The following is a 15,586-nucleotide window of genomic DNA, read 5'->3' as shown; positions in this document are numbered from 1 at the left end:
AAATTGTACACCATTTCACCACCACCCCATAAACATTCTCTCAAATTAAAATGTATAAATAAATTCTCCTTACACATAGGATAGCAACTAAAATTCTTAAGGCTGAATATCCATTTACCTGTACTGAAACTAGACCCCTGGTTAACAACATACCATTGAGGGGCATTGGAGCACTGTGTATGTATACTAATTAATGTAACACTTACTGCATTTGCATATAATCATCAATATCTGAATGGATTCCTACAATAGAATTTAGTTCTTCTTCATGTAGTGTGTAATGCTCAGGCCTTTAACTGAAAGATTTTTCTACTCCGCCATTCAGAGTCCTAGAATCCTTCTGGTTTTTCACTCAAGCATTTTTCACAAATGGCCTCCTTCATTGTCTATGTTCTCAAACCAGAAGGGGAAAGTTCATAAAGGATTCAGAGAATGAAGTGCCTATGAGTCAGAAGCCTAGGTGGTATCTATCACACACAGTCCTAAACTTAAGCAAATAATTCAGTTAGTTGTAGATGGAGTCTGTGTATAGAAGGGAAAATCTGGTAACTGTTCAACAGTTCCTTCCACTGTCCTTCCTGTGATTGTCATGTACCAGTTTTACTCTTTTTTCCACCCAAAAACCATGGTCAGCCTTTCCGTAGGGAGCTAAGTCCAGTTTCCATCTAGACCATATCTCAACAAAAGCCTGGGGTTCTAAGGACATTATTCTTTCCAACAAATATGATTGCAGTTGTTCTTTCTCTAGATACTAAGACTTTTTTTCTTTACAGGCAGAGTGGACAGTGAGAGAGAGAGAGAGAGAGACAGAGAGAAAGGTCTTCCTTTGCCATTGGTTCACCCTCCAATGGCTGCCGCGGCCAGCACGCTGCACTGATCCGAAGGCAGGAGCCAGGTGCTTCTCCTGGTTTCCCATGGGGTGCAGGGCCCAAGCACTTGGGCCATCCTCCACTGCACTCCTGGGCCATAGCAGAGAGCTGGCCTGGAAGAGGGGCAACCGGGACAGAATCCGGCGCCCCGACCGGGACTAGAACCCGGTGTGCCGGCGCCGCTAGGCGGGGGATTAGCCTATTGAGCCACAGCGCAGGCTAAGATTTCTTGAAGCACATCATTTTTGTCTCATGTTATGCTTGCACATTCCTGTTGTACAATTTTTGTAACATTTATCTGTCATCCTACATGCAAATGAACCTTAAAAGTGTCCAAATTTGCAAATGGTGAAATTAACTGATATCACCAATATGATGGGCCAGGCTATTTTTCTGCAAAATAACCAGGGAATAAAGTTCAATCAGATACAGATAGAGTTGTCATAGTCCTGGGGAAAGACCATCAGTGTTCCTTGTGGCTAACTCCTAATGCCTAGAAAGTGCTTTTATGCCTAGAAAGTGCATTCATGGACCAAACTGAAAACAATACATTTTTCACATTAATAGCCATATATCCCAACCAAATATTACGTTGAAGTGTTCATGTAAGGATAACACATTTGATAATCAACAGCATTGGCATTGCAATATCACTAAGCGTGTGTTTTTCTCCCATTATCAGTTATGGCCACATGGTTTTTGTATGGACTAGAACATTAAAATAAATATAGTTGGGACAAGTGCTGTGGCGTAGCAGGTAAAGCCACCACCTGCAGTGCCGGCATCCCATCTGGGCACTGGTTTGAGTACTGGCTGCTCCACTTCTGATCCAGCTCTCTGCTATGGTCTGGGAAAGCAGTAGAAGATGGCCCAAATCATTGGGCCCCTACACCTACTTGGGAGACTTGAAAGAAGCTCCTGGCTCCTGGCTTCAGAGTGGTGCAGCTCCAGCCATTGTGGCCATCTGGGGAGTGAATCAGTCATGTGAAACTGTTGAAGCAAGGATAGAAACCTTTATATATAATGTTAAAGGAAGTGGCAGTATTATTAAAGGGTTTTTGCGAAAGCCTTAGTGATAGTTAAAGATTTTCTAATTTAGAGATGTCAATACAAGGAATCAAAACTCTGAAAAACACTTGCATTCACAATTATGCATAGAGTGGGGGTAATGCTGCATGGATTTCTCTTAAAATGTGTTATTCTGTGAAGAACCAAGGCTGATGGTTCCATGTGCAAAGATAGTCTTTAATTTTTATTTTGGCTTTGGGTGTTTTTTTTTTTTTTGTCTTTGTAGCTGAATTTTGATAGTTAGTAATCCCGATACACAATGGTGATTTCCATTGGGGGGAAATTCCTAAGATAAGATGATATTACATTGTTGTTAGAGCTCTGGTACTCTTAGGTATGTAGTTAAATATTACCATTCTTATGTGGGTGATTTTCAGTCACCTTGTGCTTAAGAAGTGAGAAGCAAGCAGAGTTTCCCAGTGCTGAAATTAGATAAAACCAGTAATAATAAGCTTTGGGGCTGGGGAATATGCAGTCCAGGAAAATTTATCAGGACTACAATGCTGATAATATGTAGGAAGAATTTGTATGGTTATTTTAAAGTCTCATCTCATAAGTTTCACTACACAGTTGTGAAATGACGAATACCAGAGAGCACATCAGTCAATTACTAAAAATATAAAGGGGATCTTTTTCAAGGTGAGTATGGAAAAAATAAAATTGGTCCATTAATTACATCCTGAGTGTATCCATATTCTATTGGATTAATATCAAGCTGTCTTGTTAGCGGTATAAAACTGTAAGACTTTATCAGATTTTTTATTAATATCGGTATGTATTCATTATTCTGTCTGATTAATCACAGATATCATTTTGTGCAGTGTGCATTAATGCATTGAATCATTATAAATTGGAATTATTTAAAAAAGCATTTTAACTATGACTTGAATGGTCTGGTGATGTCATCTTTGGAGATCTCTCTGTTTCCTGAGGTCATCTTCTTTTTGGGAAAAATTCCCAAAGACATTCTTTATTTTAAGTAAAAGGTGGGTTGACAAGCCCAAGTTTTAGAGGGCGTTCTTTTTAGTTGAGAGATATGGATGCAAAATTCAATACTCTATAATTTAATTGATATATGAAAATTTCATAGAACCCAATAGGGTCCCTTCCATTGAAGTTCAAGTATAGTTTTTCATTCATGACTTTTCCATAATGCTTTGTCAGGAGGAAAGTCTCTGAAGGGTTCCTTATCTATTGGAAATAGATTTTGGAATCACATCAGAATTAAAAAGATCTAAGTGAACATAGGGCCCTATCACTAAAAGCATAGGTCACCCAGTAGCAATTATATAGAGAGTTGATTTATTTCTTACAAGAGATCCAGAAATTTTTGAGATAAGAACCACAGGCAATACCTTAGGCCAGAGTAATCCTCTAGTTTGAGTTAATTTTTTTGAGTTTCACTGTTTGAGTTTCATTTTTTAAAGATTTATTTATTTGAAAGTCAGAGTTATAGAGAGAGGAGGGGAGGCAGAGAGAGAGAGAGAGAGAAAGAATCTTCCATCCGCTGCTTCACTCCCTAAATGGATGCAATGTCCAAAGTTGAGCCAAGCTGAAGCCAGGAGCCAGGAGCTTCTTCCAGGTTTCCCACATGGGTTCAGGGGCCCAAGTACTTGGATCATCATCTACGGCTTTTCTGGGTGCATGAGCAAGGAATTGGATCAGAAGAGGAGCAGCTGGGATGTGAACTTTTGACCATAGGGAATGCCAATGTCACTGGTGGTAGCTTAACTCACTACACTACAATGCCATCTCCTTGTGCTTCATTTTAAAATGCTTTTGGTGCTCTCACCTTTGCTGAAGTTTGAGGTCTATTAGGAAATGATAACATCACAACTGTTAAATGACCTTGTTCAGTTTTGTTTGACATTATCTAGTAAAATGTCCCTCTATAACGAGAAATTTTGTTGGGATACAAGAAAAGATGGTAAATGATTTCTAACAGTTCTCTTTCAATAGTATTTGCATCAGTCATTCAGAAGTTAAAGTTTCTGAGGCCAGCATGGTGCACTTGGTTAAGCCAACACCTGAAATGCTGGCATTCCATATGAGTGCCTGTTTGAGTCCCGGCTGCACTGGGACTTTGTGGATTTGAGGTATATGCCAATGGACGATGATCTCTCTCTCTCTCTTTCTCTTCCTTGCCCCCCACTTTTCAAAAAACAAGCAAATCAAAAAAGCTTCTATTCCTCCAGAAAACAAGGTCTTAACCATTAATTACAGATACCCCACGGAGGTCAGCACATGAATGAAACTCATTTTCACGTGGTCAAATTAACTTGATCATGGAAGAGTTTGATTCCACATTAGTGGATTTTTGGCATTATGGATCTGACAAGTCAAGAAATGATTGTATCTTTATCTATTCATCTATAATTTTCATGGCTGCTTGTGTCAACACCACCGTAAGCTGCTGAAGACTTTTGGAAAAGGAAGTTTGAAAGGATGGAAAACCAACTAGCATCTGGGATTTTCATGAGTCTCTTTTATAATAAGTTTGCATCCTTTATGATGCTAATATTGTCCTCCTTTTATTGTTCTCATTTGTAACATATCAAGCAGATTTTCATGAGTTATGTTGTTTGAATCAAGCTTATGAATCTCCCTCAAGTTACAGATTTTGGTACATTGAGTACTTTTTTTTTTTTTTTTTTTTGACAGGCAGAGTTAGACAGTGAGAGAGAGAGAGACAGAGAGAAAGGTCTTCCTTTGCTGTTGGTTCACGCCCCAAATGGCCACTACAGTCGGTGCATTAAAGCTGGCGCACTGCACCAATCCAAAGCCAGGAGCCAGGTGCTTTCTCCTGGTTTCCCATGCGGGTGCAGGGCCCAAGGACCTGGGCCATCCTCCATGGCACTCCCTGGCCACAGCAGAGAGCTGGACTGGAAGACGAGCAACCGGGACAGAATCCAGCACCCCAACCGGGACTAGAAACCAGGGTGCAGGCAGAGGATTAGCCTAGTGAGCTGCGGCGCCGACCAAATGCTTCTTAAATTCAATCTTACAATGAAAATTTTCTCATTTATTTCCTTGATATTCAGCTTCTGCTTTATAGTTCTAGGCTTTAATATTATTATTATACCATGTATGTAGTAATATTTCAGAAAGATCAACAATGTGATTTCCATTTTTTGTCAGCGTGCTCTTATATGTTAAACATATCTGTTTCCAAAACAAGTCAAAATCTTGGAATACTCCAAAGCAATCTGAGATTACTATAAGTATTTAGAGTCTTATCTTTGGATGAATCATGGGCTCATTTGAGAGCAAATAATTCTGCAGGCTGGGCTGAGATAAATTGAGGAAGTACTTCTCTTTACAATAACTCACATTGAGTTGTAGCATCATATCCCAATAGGTATTTCCCTTTAGAATTTTTAGCAGAGGCCAATCAATCAGGAGTATCATTTCTGTATCACTCAATAGTGTGTCTTTTGAATCAAATACAAGAGTAAACAGGGGACCAATCTGGCACAACTGTGAGTCTATTCTTCATGAGGTACGAGTAAAAGGGCAGCAGAGTTCAGAGATTTACAGAGAAGATGCAGATTTGAGGTAATAGAAACAGAATTTTCTGTTAGTCTGTAAGATGAAAAATGTTGGCTGCATTCAGAATCTAGTAAGCTTTATACAGTATAAAGGACAGAAATACATAAATTATTTTCTTGAACAAATTATAAAAAAGCTTCTATAGGGGCCGGCGCTGTAGCACAGTGTGTTAAAGCGCTGGCCTGAAGTGCCCGCATCCCATATGGGTGCTAGAACCCATATGGGTTCTAGTCCCGGCTGCTCCTCTTCCGATCCAGCTCTCTGCTGTGGTTTGGGAAAGCAGTAGAAGATGCCCAAGTCCTTGGGCCCCTTCACCCACTTGGGAGACCCGGAAGAAGCTCCTGGCTCCCAGCTTAGGATCGGCGCAGCTCCAGCCATTGCAGCCATCTGGGGAGTGAACCAGCAGATGCAAGACCTCTCTGTCTCTACCTCTCTCTGTAACTCTGTCTTTCAAATAAATAAAATAAATCTTTTTAAAAAAGTTTCTATAATTTTCATGGCTGCAGTGACTGCTTTTAACTAATTTGGATATGCCCTGGCTACTGATTGCAACTGGAGTCTACATTAAGACGTATTCCAAGGTATTTAATTTTTGTAGCTATTGTGAGTGGGATAGATCTTAGAAGTTCTTTCTCAGCCAGGGCATTGTCTGTGTGTAAAAAGGCTATTGATTTTTATGCGTTAATTTTATATCCTGACACTTTACCAAACTCTATTAAGAGTTTCTTTAGCACTACTTTAAAGAAAATTAGGGTCCGGTGCTGTGGCATAGTAGGTTAAGTATCTGCATGTGGTGCTGGCATCCAATATGGGCACCAGTTTGATTCCTGGCTGCTCAAAACTGGACAAGGACACAGTAAAACGGAGAACCATAGATTAATCTTCTTTATGAGCATATATGCAAAAACTGTCAACAAACTGGCAAACTAAATGCAACAACATAACAAAAAAAATCACTCAACATAACAAAATGAGACTTATCCCAGAGATGGCCAGGATGGTTCAACACACATATATTTGTAAAAGTAATACAGATGCTATTTTTAAGTGTTAATGAAAGCAATGCTTATTGTGCTTCTGCTCGATGAAATGTCTGGTACATATCTGTTAGGTTCATTTGGTGAATTAAATGAGTGCTGGTTTGAGTCCCTAATGCACTGCTTCCAATCCAGCTCCCTGCTGATGTGCCTGAGTGATCCCACCTACGTGGGAGTCCATGCTGGAGTTCCAAGCTCCTGATTTCAGCTGGGGCCAGCCTCCGTTCTTGCGGCAATTAGGGGAATAAACCAGGGGACGGAAGGTCTTTGTCTCTCCCTCTCTCTCAGCCATGCTGCTTTTCAAATATATATATAAATCTTTTAATAATAGCAACAATAATAACATATCACATAAATTGAATATAGGAATAAATAATTACATTTATAAATGATAGCATATATTTAAAAATTACTTATGAAAGACTAATAGTGAGTTATTGGAAACATATTTTACTAAAAAAAGAAAGTGAAATTGTTCAGGAAACCAAAATTTATTTACAGGATTGACAAAATAGTCTCAAAGACCATGTAACATTGTTGAAACTTAACTGCAAGGACAGATAGCTTTAAAAGATAATAAATTTAATTCTGTGGGATGTTTCAAATAAATTTTGCCATTGGGAAGTTACTGTATTTAATATTAAGACCATATAAACAAGTTAACTTTTTCCAATAATGTGCATATGAAAAATATTTAATTGATAAAGAATACTTGTTATATATGTAAATTTTTAGATAAAACTTTTGATGTATTTCCTGGAGCTATTGGATTGACAAAACTTAATGTTTTATAACACTGAGCAACAGGACAATTTTCATTCTTCAAAAACTTGAACTTAATTCTAATTTGATATAATTATTTTTCCTAACTAAATATGTTGGGAAGAAACCCAGATTACTTGAGGAATATGATTTTTTTCTTGAAAAGAGCTGCATCATTTAACTATATAAAATGAAAAATTGTGCCAGTACATTCTCAACCACTAATTTATTTGCATTTCACTTACAAATATGTACATACATTTATATGTACATGTTTATATTGAGAATTCATTGGTGAAGAAGAAATATTTGAAAGTTGTCTCTCATCTGTTTATTTCTTCATTATTCTTCTCAAGGCCCCTTTAACCTCTTTGTTCCTCAGGCTATAAATGAAAGGATTCAGCAGGGGAATTATGATTGTGTAGAATAAAGAATACAGTTTGTTCTGCTCTTCAGCGGGTGCAGATCCAGGATGCACATACATGAGGAAGAGAGTGCCATAGAACAAAGAGACAGAGAGCAGGTGGGCACTGCACGTGGAGAAGGCTTTGCTTCTGCCCTTCTCAGACTTCTTCTTCAAGATGGAAAACACAACATAGGAGTAAGAGATGAGAATAGTCATAAAAGTAAAGACTTGTATAATGGCTGAAAAGATTACAACCAGGAGTATATTAAGTGTAGGGTCACTGCAAGAAATGTTGAACAGCTGTAAAATTTCACAGTAGAAATATTGTATGACATTGTACCTGCAGAAACTTAATCTAGCTAGCAAGCCCACATGAATTCCCGTGTGTAGAATACTAATTATAAAAGACCCACTTATCAACCAAGCACAGACTCTGTTGGACATCACCACAACATAAAGCAAAGGGTTACATATTGCTATGTAGCGGTCATAGGCCATCACAACCAAGAGGAAACATTCTGTTGTTGCAAAGGAGCCAAAAAAATAAAACTGAGCAAAACAGTCAAAAAAGGATATTGCATGATTCTTTGATAAAAAGTTGATAAGCATCTTGGGAGTCACAGAGGAAGAAGTGCACGCATCTGCGAAGGCTAAGCTGCCAAGGAATGAGTACATGGGGGTGTGAAGGTGGGGATCCTTACAGATGAGAGCAATCAGTCCAAGGTTGCCCACTGTGGTGGTGAGGTAGATCGCCAGAAACACCAAGAACAGGGACAGCTGCAACTCTGGACGATCTGTGAGTCCTGTGAGGACAAACTCCATCACCAGAGTCTGGTTTTCCTCTGCCATGTCTGACCTGGCCAATCGCTAAAAGAATAATGAGGAAACAGTTACCAAAAAGAAAAAAACATAGAAATGGTGAACCTTTTGTGTAACCAGCAAGTTCTTAAGAGGAGCTTCTCATTGGGCCACTTTAACCTACAGTCAAGATTATCTGGAATAAAAAGCATTGAAATAATTCACATTCAGAGACATGAAAATTGTATGCCCTTCCATTTTAATTAAACAAAATATTTTCTATCTGCATATATTCATCTTAAAATTCCTTTGAAAAAAGTTTCCATTTTCCACGAGAGAAATATAAACAGTAAAAGCATTCAACAACACTTTAATATATTGAAGTGTGATATAAAGCTATAAATCAAAATATTAATGTGTTAGCAAAAGAATAGAGAGAAGATCAATGCACTTGAATAGAAATACTAGAAATAGATTTTAATATATGCAGGGTTGTGTCAGAAGATGCAGTTTTTCCATCCAGTAAGAAAGGGATGATTGATTTAATGGATTGCGCTGGCACTCTTGTTGATCTGTCTGGATTTAACCTATGTAACATCATAAATATTTCCCACAAAATTTAGAATTCCCACTAATGTAATAGGGATTAGAGAAATTCTTACTCAAAAGAACAAATGCAGTATAAAACATAGCTACTATAAAATTTTATGTATCAAAGTGTGCATAATGTATTAGGAAATCTACTGTACAATATATATGAAAAATATAGATTTATATTTGTGGTATGTAATAGCTATTAAAAATAGTTGAAGAAAAAAGCAATCTAAAAGGAGAAATACAAAAGGATCCAAATAGGCAAGTTTTTTTTAACTTTTATTTAATAAATGTAATCAAAAGTACAACTTGTGGATTATAGAGGCTTTTTCCCCCAAACCTCCTTCCCACCCACAACCATCCCATCTCCCACTTCCTCTCCCATCCCATTCTTCATCAGGATTCATTTTCAACTATCTATATACAGAAGATCAACTTAGTATATACTAAGATTTCAACAGACTGCACCCACACAGATATACAAAGTATAAAGTACTGTTTGAGTACTAGTTATACCGTTAATTCACCTAGTACAACACATGAAGGACAGAGATCCTACATGGGGAGTAAGTGCAGTGACTCCTGTTGTTGATTTAACAATTGACACTCTTGTTTATGGCATCAGTAATCACCCTAGGCTCTTGTCATGAGCTGCCAAGGCTATGGAAGCCTCTTGATTTCGCCAACTTCGATCTTTTTTAGACAAGGCCATAGTCAAAGTGGAAGTTCTCTCCTCCCTTCAGAGAACGGTTCCTCTTCTTTGATGGCCTGTTCTTTCAGCTGGGATCTCACTCACAGAGATCTTTCATTTAGGTCATTCGTTAGGCATGCTTTAATATAAAAAGTCAAATGATCAATAAACAAAATCAAAAAGATGCCCACATTTCTGTCACTCATACACACATACATACACACACAGAGAAAGATAATTCTCTTTTCACATATTAGATTAGCAGAAATTAAAATGAATTTTAAAACAATGATGGACTTAGGTACCAAATGGAGTACTCTCATATATAACTTGTGGAAATATTAATTGTAGCAGCCTCCTTGAAAAGCAATTTTATACAACCTAATTAAATATTTTTAATAAAATGCAGTGTATTCATTGATTATATATATACATTCTTGAAATAAAAGGACTATTATACAATGATAAGTATACAAAGAATATCCAATGCATTTTTGTTCAAGGTTACAAAGACCAGATACATCTACTGTAAAATTGTTGGACAAAGTACAGAGAATTCATATTATGTAATAAAATTCAGCCATGAAAAACAAAAAAAAAGTTATACTCATTGAATTTTAAATTACCATGTTATGTATTTAACTGAAAAGAGTAAAATGCAGAGCAAGGTAAATAATATATTTTCAATATGGTAAAATAAGCAATGCATTTTTAAATCTGTTTTACATGGGAAAATGTCTGCAAAATTCCAATGTACAGTTCAGAGGCAATCAATCCATGTAAATGTTTATACCTAAAGAGCTAAATGCAGAAATAGTACAAAAAATTATCATATTCCATTGGATATGATCAAAAGACTAGATTTGAACTGAGTAGATGTGATCCTTTTAAGACCTCCAAACTTATCTATAATTGTACAAGATAAGGATTTAACAGAATAACAGGATTTTTAGAAGTGTTTTGAGTAATTTCAGTGATTTTTTTACTAAACTTATTCCCGAGTCCTTTAGTTGTTGTCAATGACATTAATATAACATTTAGTGTCACACGTAGTAAAAAAATTTGGTTCTTTTCCATGGTTTGTAAGTAGTCTCTTTAAGAACTCCAGAAAGAGTTCTAGTATAGATAGATCCTTCTACATTAACTTGAAAGAAAAATAAATACATTGGAGGCATGAAATACATAATTACACATAATTTTAAAGTCATAATTTTCAATTTTAGGGAACAAAAAATTTTATTATAAAACTGTGAGAAAAATTGGGTTTGTCTAATTTAAATATATAATAAGGATCACTGTTCTAATAAAGATTACCATAAGAAACAATTATGAAATGAAAGTCTGTCTTCACTGAAAATGACTAAATAATTAATGGAATTACTGATATTCCTAGTTTTATTTTCTGCAGTGTGTAATTTAGTCACAATTAGCAAGCTTTGTACTTTCTCACAGGTTATGTGATACACAAGGACACATGGAATCAGTTGAAGTTACCTACATTATTTAGTCCATATTCTCATGATTCCATGAAATTAATAAGTTCTTATCACATTTAGTCATACAAATTGTAAGCTAGAATTCCTCAATCTGAAAAAATATAAATAAGCGAGATATGATCAACATGATTCATATGTCAATTTAACAGAATGGTACACATTAATAAATTAATACTGAATATGTTGAAGTTTTATTCTTATTATGACTTAAATTTTCCATCTCTCAAAGTTTACTTTAAGGTCCCTAATAATTGTGTTTCCTGAAAGGTAAAAATCCTGATGGAAATAAATATATTCAGATGGGGACTTTACTTTTTGCAGATTTTTCTGATTTAAGAAATTTGTACTATCTATTCTCTTGCTTAGATGTCTTGTTATCCTACAGACAGATTGCACAGCTATAATGACAAAGTTTATGAAAATCTCTGAATTCTCACCCAGTTCCTGAAAAGCTGGAGAAGTGTTTGTTTTCTGGAAGTAACATAAAGGATGCAGAATGAACCAGTATTATTTGTACAACAATTCTCAAAAGCCCCAAACTGGAATGATAGAGCTCTCTCCTATTTTCAAACCAATTTAAAAAAAAAAAAATTCAAAGTCCCCTAATGTTCCCAAGAGATTCCCAGTGGGATGAAATAAAGGTTATTCTACTGGGCATTGTGAACTAATCATTTAAATCATCCCTACATAACTAGTTATAGCAATCACAAGTCTTATAAAAGCCCTGTGACCTCACTGTAAGGGCAAGTGTATAAGGCATCACAGAACATAGTTTAGAATAAGCTTGTTTTCCTTTATATCTCTTAATGATGCCACAGGTCAACTCTAACAAACTTTATTTTCATTTAGAATCACATTGGTACATAAACATTAATATATCCAAAATTGAGATCAAGATTTTCTACTATCGGGGCCAGCACTGTGGCACAGTGGGTTAATGCCCTGGCCTGAATCGCCGGCAACCCATATGGGTACTGGTTTGAGACCCGGCTACTCCACTTCCATTCCAGCTCTGTGCTATGGCCTGGGATAGCAGTGGAAGATGGCCCAAGTCCTTGGGTCCCTGCACCCGTGTGGGAGACCTGGGAGAAGCTCCTGGCTCCTGGCTTCGGATCGGCACAGCTCTGGCCATTGCGGCCAATTGGGGAGTGAACCATCAGATGGAAGGCCTCTCTCTCTCTCTCTCCCTCTCTTCTTTCTATTCAACTCTGACTCTCAAATAAATAAATAAATCTTAAAAAAAAAAAAAAGATTTTCTACTATCCCACCCCAAACCAAGTATTCTTCTAGGGCTTCCTGTCTTAAGGAATGTGGTTACCAAAAGAACTTCACCCTTTATTCTGTTAATTAATTAGTTAATTCTGTTATTGTAACCATTGCCAAGTCCTCTAGATTTTATCTGATAGAGATGTCTTAACTGCAGCCATTGCTACCTCCATAATAAGCCATAATTGTACTTTTTATTTCTTATTTTTGAATAAAGACACTTAATATCTGATAATTTCATTCATTGACCAAGAATGTGAAAGATTGAGATTAAAAAAGAAGTCTTAATGTGGGATAATTTTATAAAAGCCATCTAAACTCAATAAAGGTTTTTTTTTTTTTTTTTTTTTTTTGACAGGCAGAGTGGACAGTGAGAGAGAGAGACAGAGAGAGAAAGGTCTTCCTTTTTGCCGTTGGTTCACCCTCCAATGGCCGCCGCTGCAGCCGGCGCACCGCGCTGATCCTGGCAGGAGCCAGGAGCCAGGTGCTTTTCCTGGTCTCCCATGGGGTGCAGGGCCCAAGCACCTGGGCCATCCTCCACTGCACTCCCTGGCCATAGCAGAGAGCTGGCCTGGAAGAGGGGCAACCGGGACAGAATCTGGCGCCCCAACCGGGACTCGAACCCGGTGTGCCGGCGCCGCAAGGTGGAGGATTAGCCTATTGAGCCACGGCGCCGGCTCAATAAAGGTTTTTTGTATATATTTCCTTATAGGTCACCGGGTCCTATTTTAGGTTAGTTTATAAAGTTTATAAAGACAATATAGAAAAAATTGAAATCCAGGATCCAGCATTGTGGCATGGTAGTTAAAGCCAACGCCTGTGATGTGGGCATCCCATGTAGGTGTCAAGCCATGTTTTGGTTGCTCCACTTCTCATCCAACTACCTTAAAATGGCCTGACAAAAGCAAAGGAAGGCAGCCCAAATGTTTGGGCCCCTGCTGCCCACATGGGAGATCTGGATGAAGTTCTTGGCTCCTGGCTTCAATCTGGCCCAGCATTGGCTATTGTGGCCATCTGAGAATGAACCAGCAAAAGGAAGACCTCTCTCTCTCTGTGTAACTCTTTCAAAAAAAATTTTAAAAAAAATTAGATATCTACAACCTATAATATCCTATAAATCTCAGGAATTCTCTAAATTGTCTTTTAGTTACTGGTTTAGGATAATGTTGACAAGTGCTTATTCTTTTTGGAGATAAAAATATTTCATGTGCAAAAAACAATGATTAAGACTATGCATTACTACTTGTAGGACTTGAAGTTTCTCTTCTGAGGCAAGATAATTTTGTCAAATGCATCGATTCAACTTCTGGAGTTCTCTTGAACTGAAGAACAAAGAAGCGTGTCATGTATATAATATACCAGGGTTAATTATTGGGAAATTGAAGGCCTTTTAAATCCTGATATAACACTTGTAAAAGGTATGAAGGAGTAAATCACCGAGATATTGCCACCCAAGCATATTGGTGATTTTTTTCTCAGTATTGACAAATATTGGTTCACCTTCTTCAAAGTAATGCTTAAGAAAATGGAACTTAAGATCACTACTGTGGACTATTTGGATTTAGTTGTGTTCACCAATAGCATGTTTGGATTAGGTACTTAGGAAATCTAGAAATAACAATTTTACTTATGACTCTAAGACCAACAGAGTCCCATCCTCATTCTTTGATATTTTTAACACATAGGCTAGAAGCATTGAAATGACTTATACAACGAATAATAAAATATTTTAATTAAATATTCTCATGGGGCTGGTGCTGTGGCGCACTAGGTTAATTCTCTGCCTGTGGCACTGGCATCCCATATGGGTGCTGGTTCTAGTCCCGGTTGCTCCTCTTCCAGTCCTGCGCTCAGCTGTGGCCTGGGATAGTGGTGGAGGATGGCCCAAGAGCTTGGGCCCCTGCACCCACATGGGAGACCAGGGAGAAACTCCTGGCTCCTGGTTTCAGATTGGTGCAGCTCCGACCATTGTGGCCATTTGAAGAGTGAACCAACAGAAGGAAGACCTTTCTCTCTCTATCTCTCTCTCTCACTGTCTGTAACTCTATCTGTCAAATAAATAAATCTAAAAATAAATAAATAAATAAATATTCTGTTATATGAATGAGCTCTAATATGGTTTCAGGCTTTAAGAGGTACTGAGGCAACATAGGAAGTAATTTTGAAAATTCAATCTGAATTTTTATTGGTTCCAAACTTTTGATTTTTCCCATACCTGTGGAAAAATAGCATGGAATTTTCAGAGTTTTCAAGGAGGTCCATTATATCTATATTTTTATGGAATTAGGGAATTAAATAAAATCCATGGAACAATCCATTTGGGCATGGAGAACACACAGTGTCTCAATCTCTGAGGAATCTGGGATTCTTAAGATTATTTGTATGGAGAAAATTTTAATTTAATCTTCATTTTAGTTCAGAGAGATGAATACTTCTAAGGAGGTTCATAGTGGTAGTATGACCTAAATAGAAAAGAATGATCTCCACAGGAATGGCAAAGAGTAACTGCATGTGTTTCAACAAAAGGGACTATTTAAATTTGATTGTAGATACCCACATCTGAGACATATTTCATACTACAAGGATTTTTTTGATACATCAAGGTGAGGTTCCAAGTAAAGAGAATTCCTCTGGAATCTTCCAATACAATATAATTTCTCCATTAATTACTAATTTGGTTGCTCCTTGTTGACTTAAATAAAACATTTAAAATGGTTTAACAAGAAATTTCATGGCCAGCCTTGTAGCAAGGCAAATTAAGCCACCACCTGCAACCTCAGCATCCCATATGAGTTCCACTTCTGAACCAGCTCCCTGCTAATGGGCCTGAGCAAACAGCAGATGGTCAGAGTGCTTGGGCACCTGGAACCCATGTGGGAGACCAAGTAGGAGTTCCAGGCACCTGACTTCAGCATGGCCCAGCACTAGCGACTGCAGCCTTTTAGGAATGTGAAGGCGCAGGCTCCAAAATTTATCAGGACCAACTCCACAAGCAACAAAGCATTCTCAACACAGAATAATCAGAAAGTTATTTATAATTTCTCTTTACC

General features: G+C 37.5%; 1 protein-coding gene across 1 annotated transcript; it reads right to left on the bottom strand.

Moving 5' to 3' along the window:
* Positions 1-7,616: 7,616 nt before the first annotated feature.
* LOC138849430 (olfactory receptor 5AC1-like) lies at positions 7,617-8,549 on the bottom strand. The gene has a single exon (XM_070073083.1). It carries the CDS (start codon positions 8,538-8,540, stop codon positions 7,617-7,619), a length of 924 nt encoding a protein of 307 aa, XP_069929184.1. The 5' UTR covers positions 8,541-8,549.
* Positions 8,550-15,586: the final 7,037 nt, after the last annotated feature.

Source organism: Oryctolagus cuniculus, chromosome 4, assembly GCF_964237555.1.
Source record: "Oryctolagus cuniculus chromosome 4, mOryCun1.1, whole genome shotgun sequence".
Classification (NCBI taxonomy): domain Eukaryota; kingdom Metazoa; phylum Chordata; class Mammalia; order Lagomorpha; family Leporidae; genus Oryctolagus; species Oryctolagus cuniculus.
The sequence above is the reverse complement of the archived record's forward strand: the minus strand, read 5'-3'. Positions and strand labels throughout refer to the sequence as shown.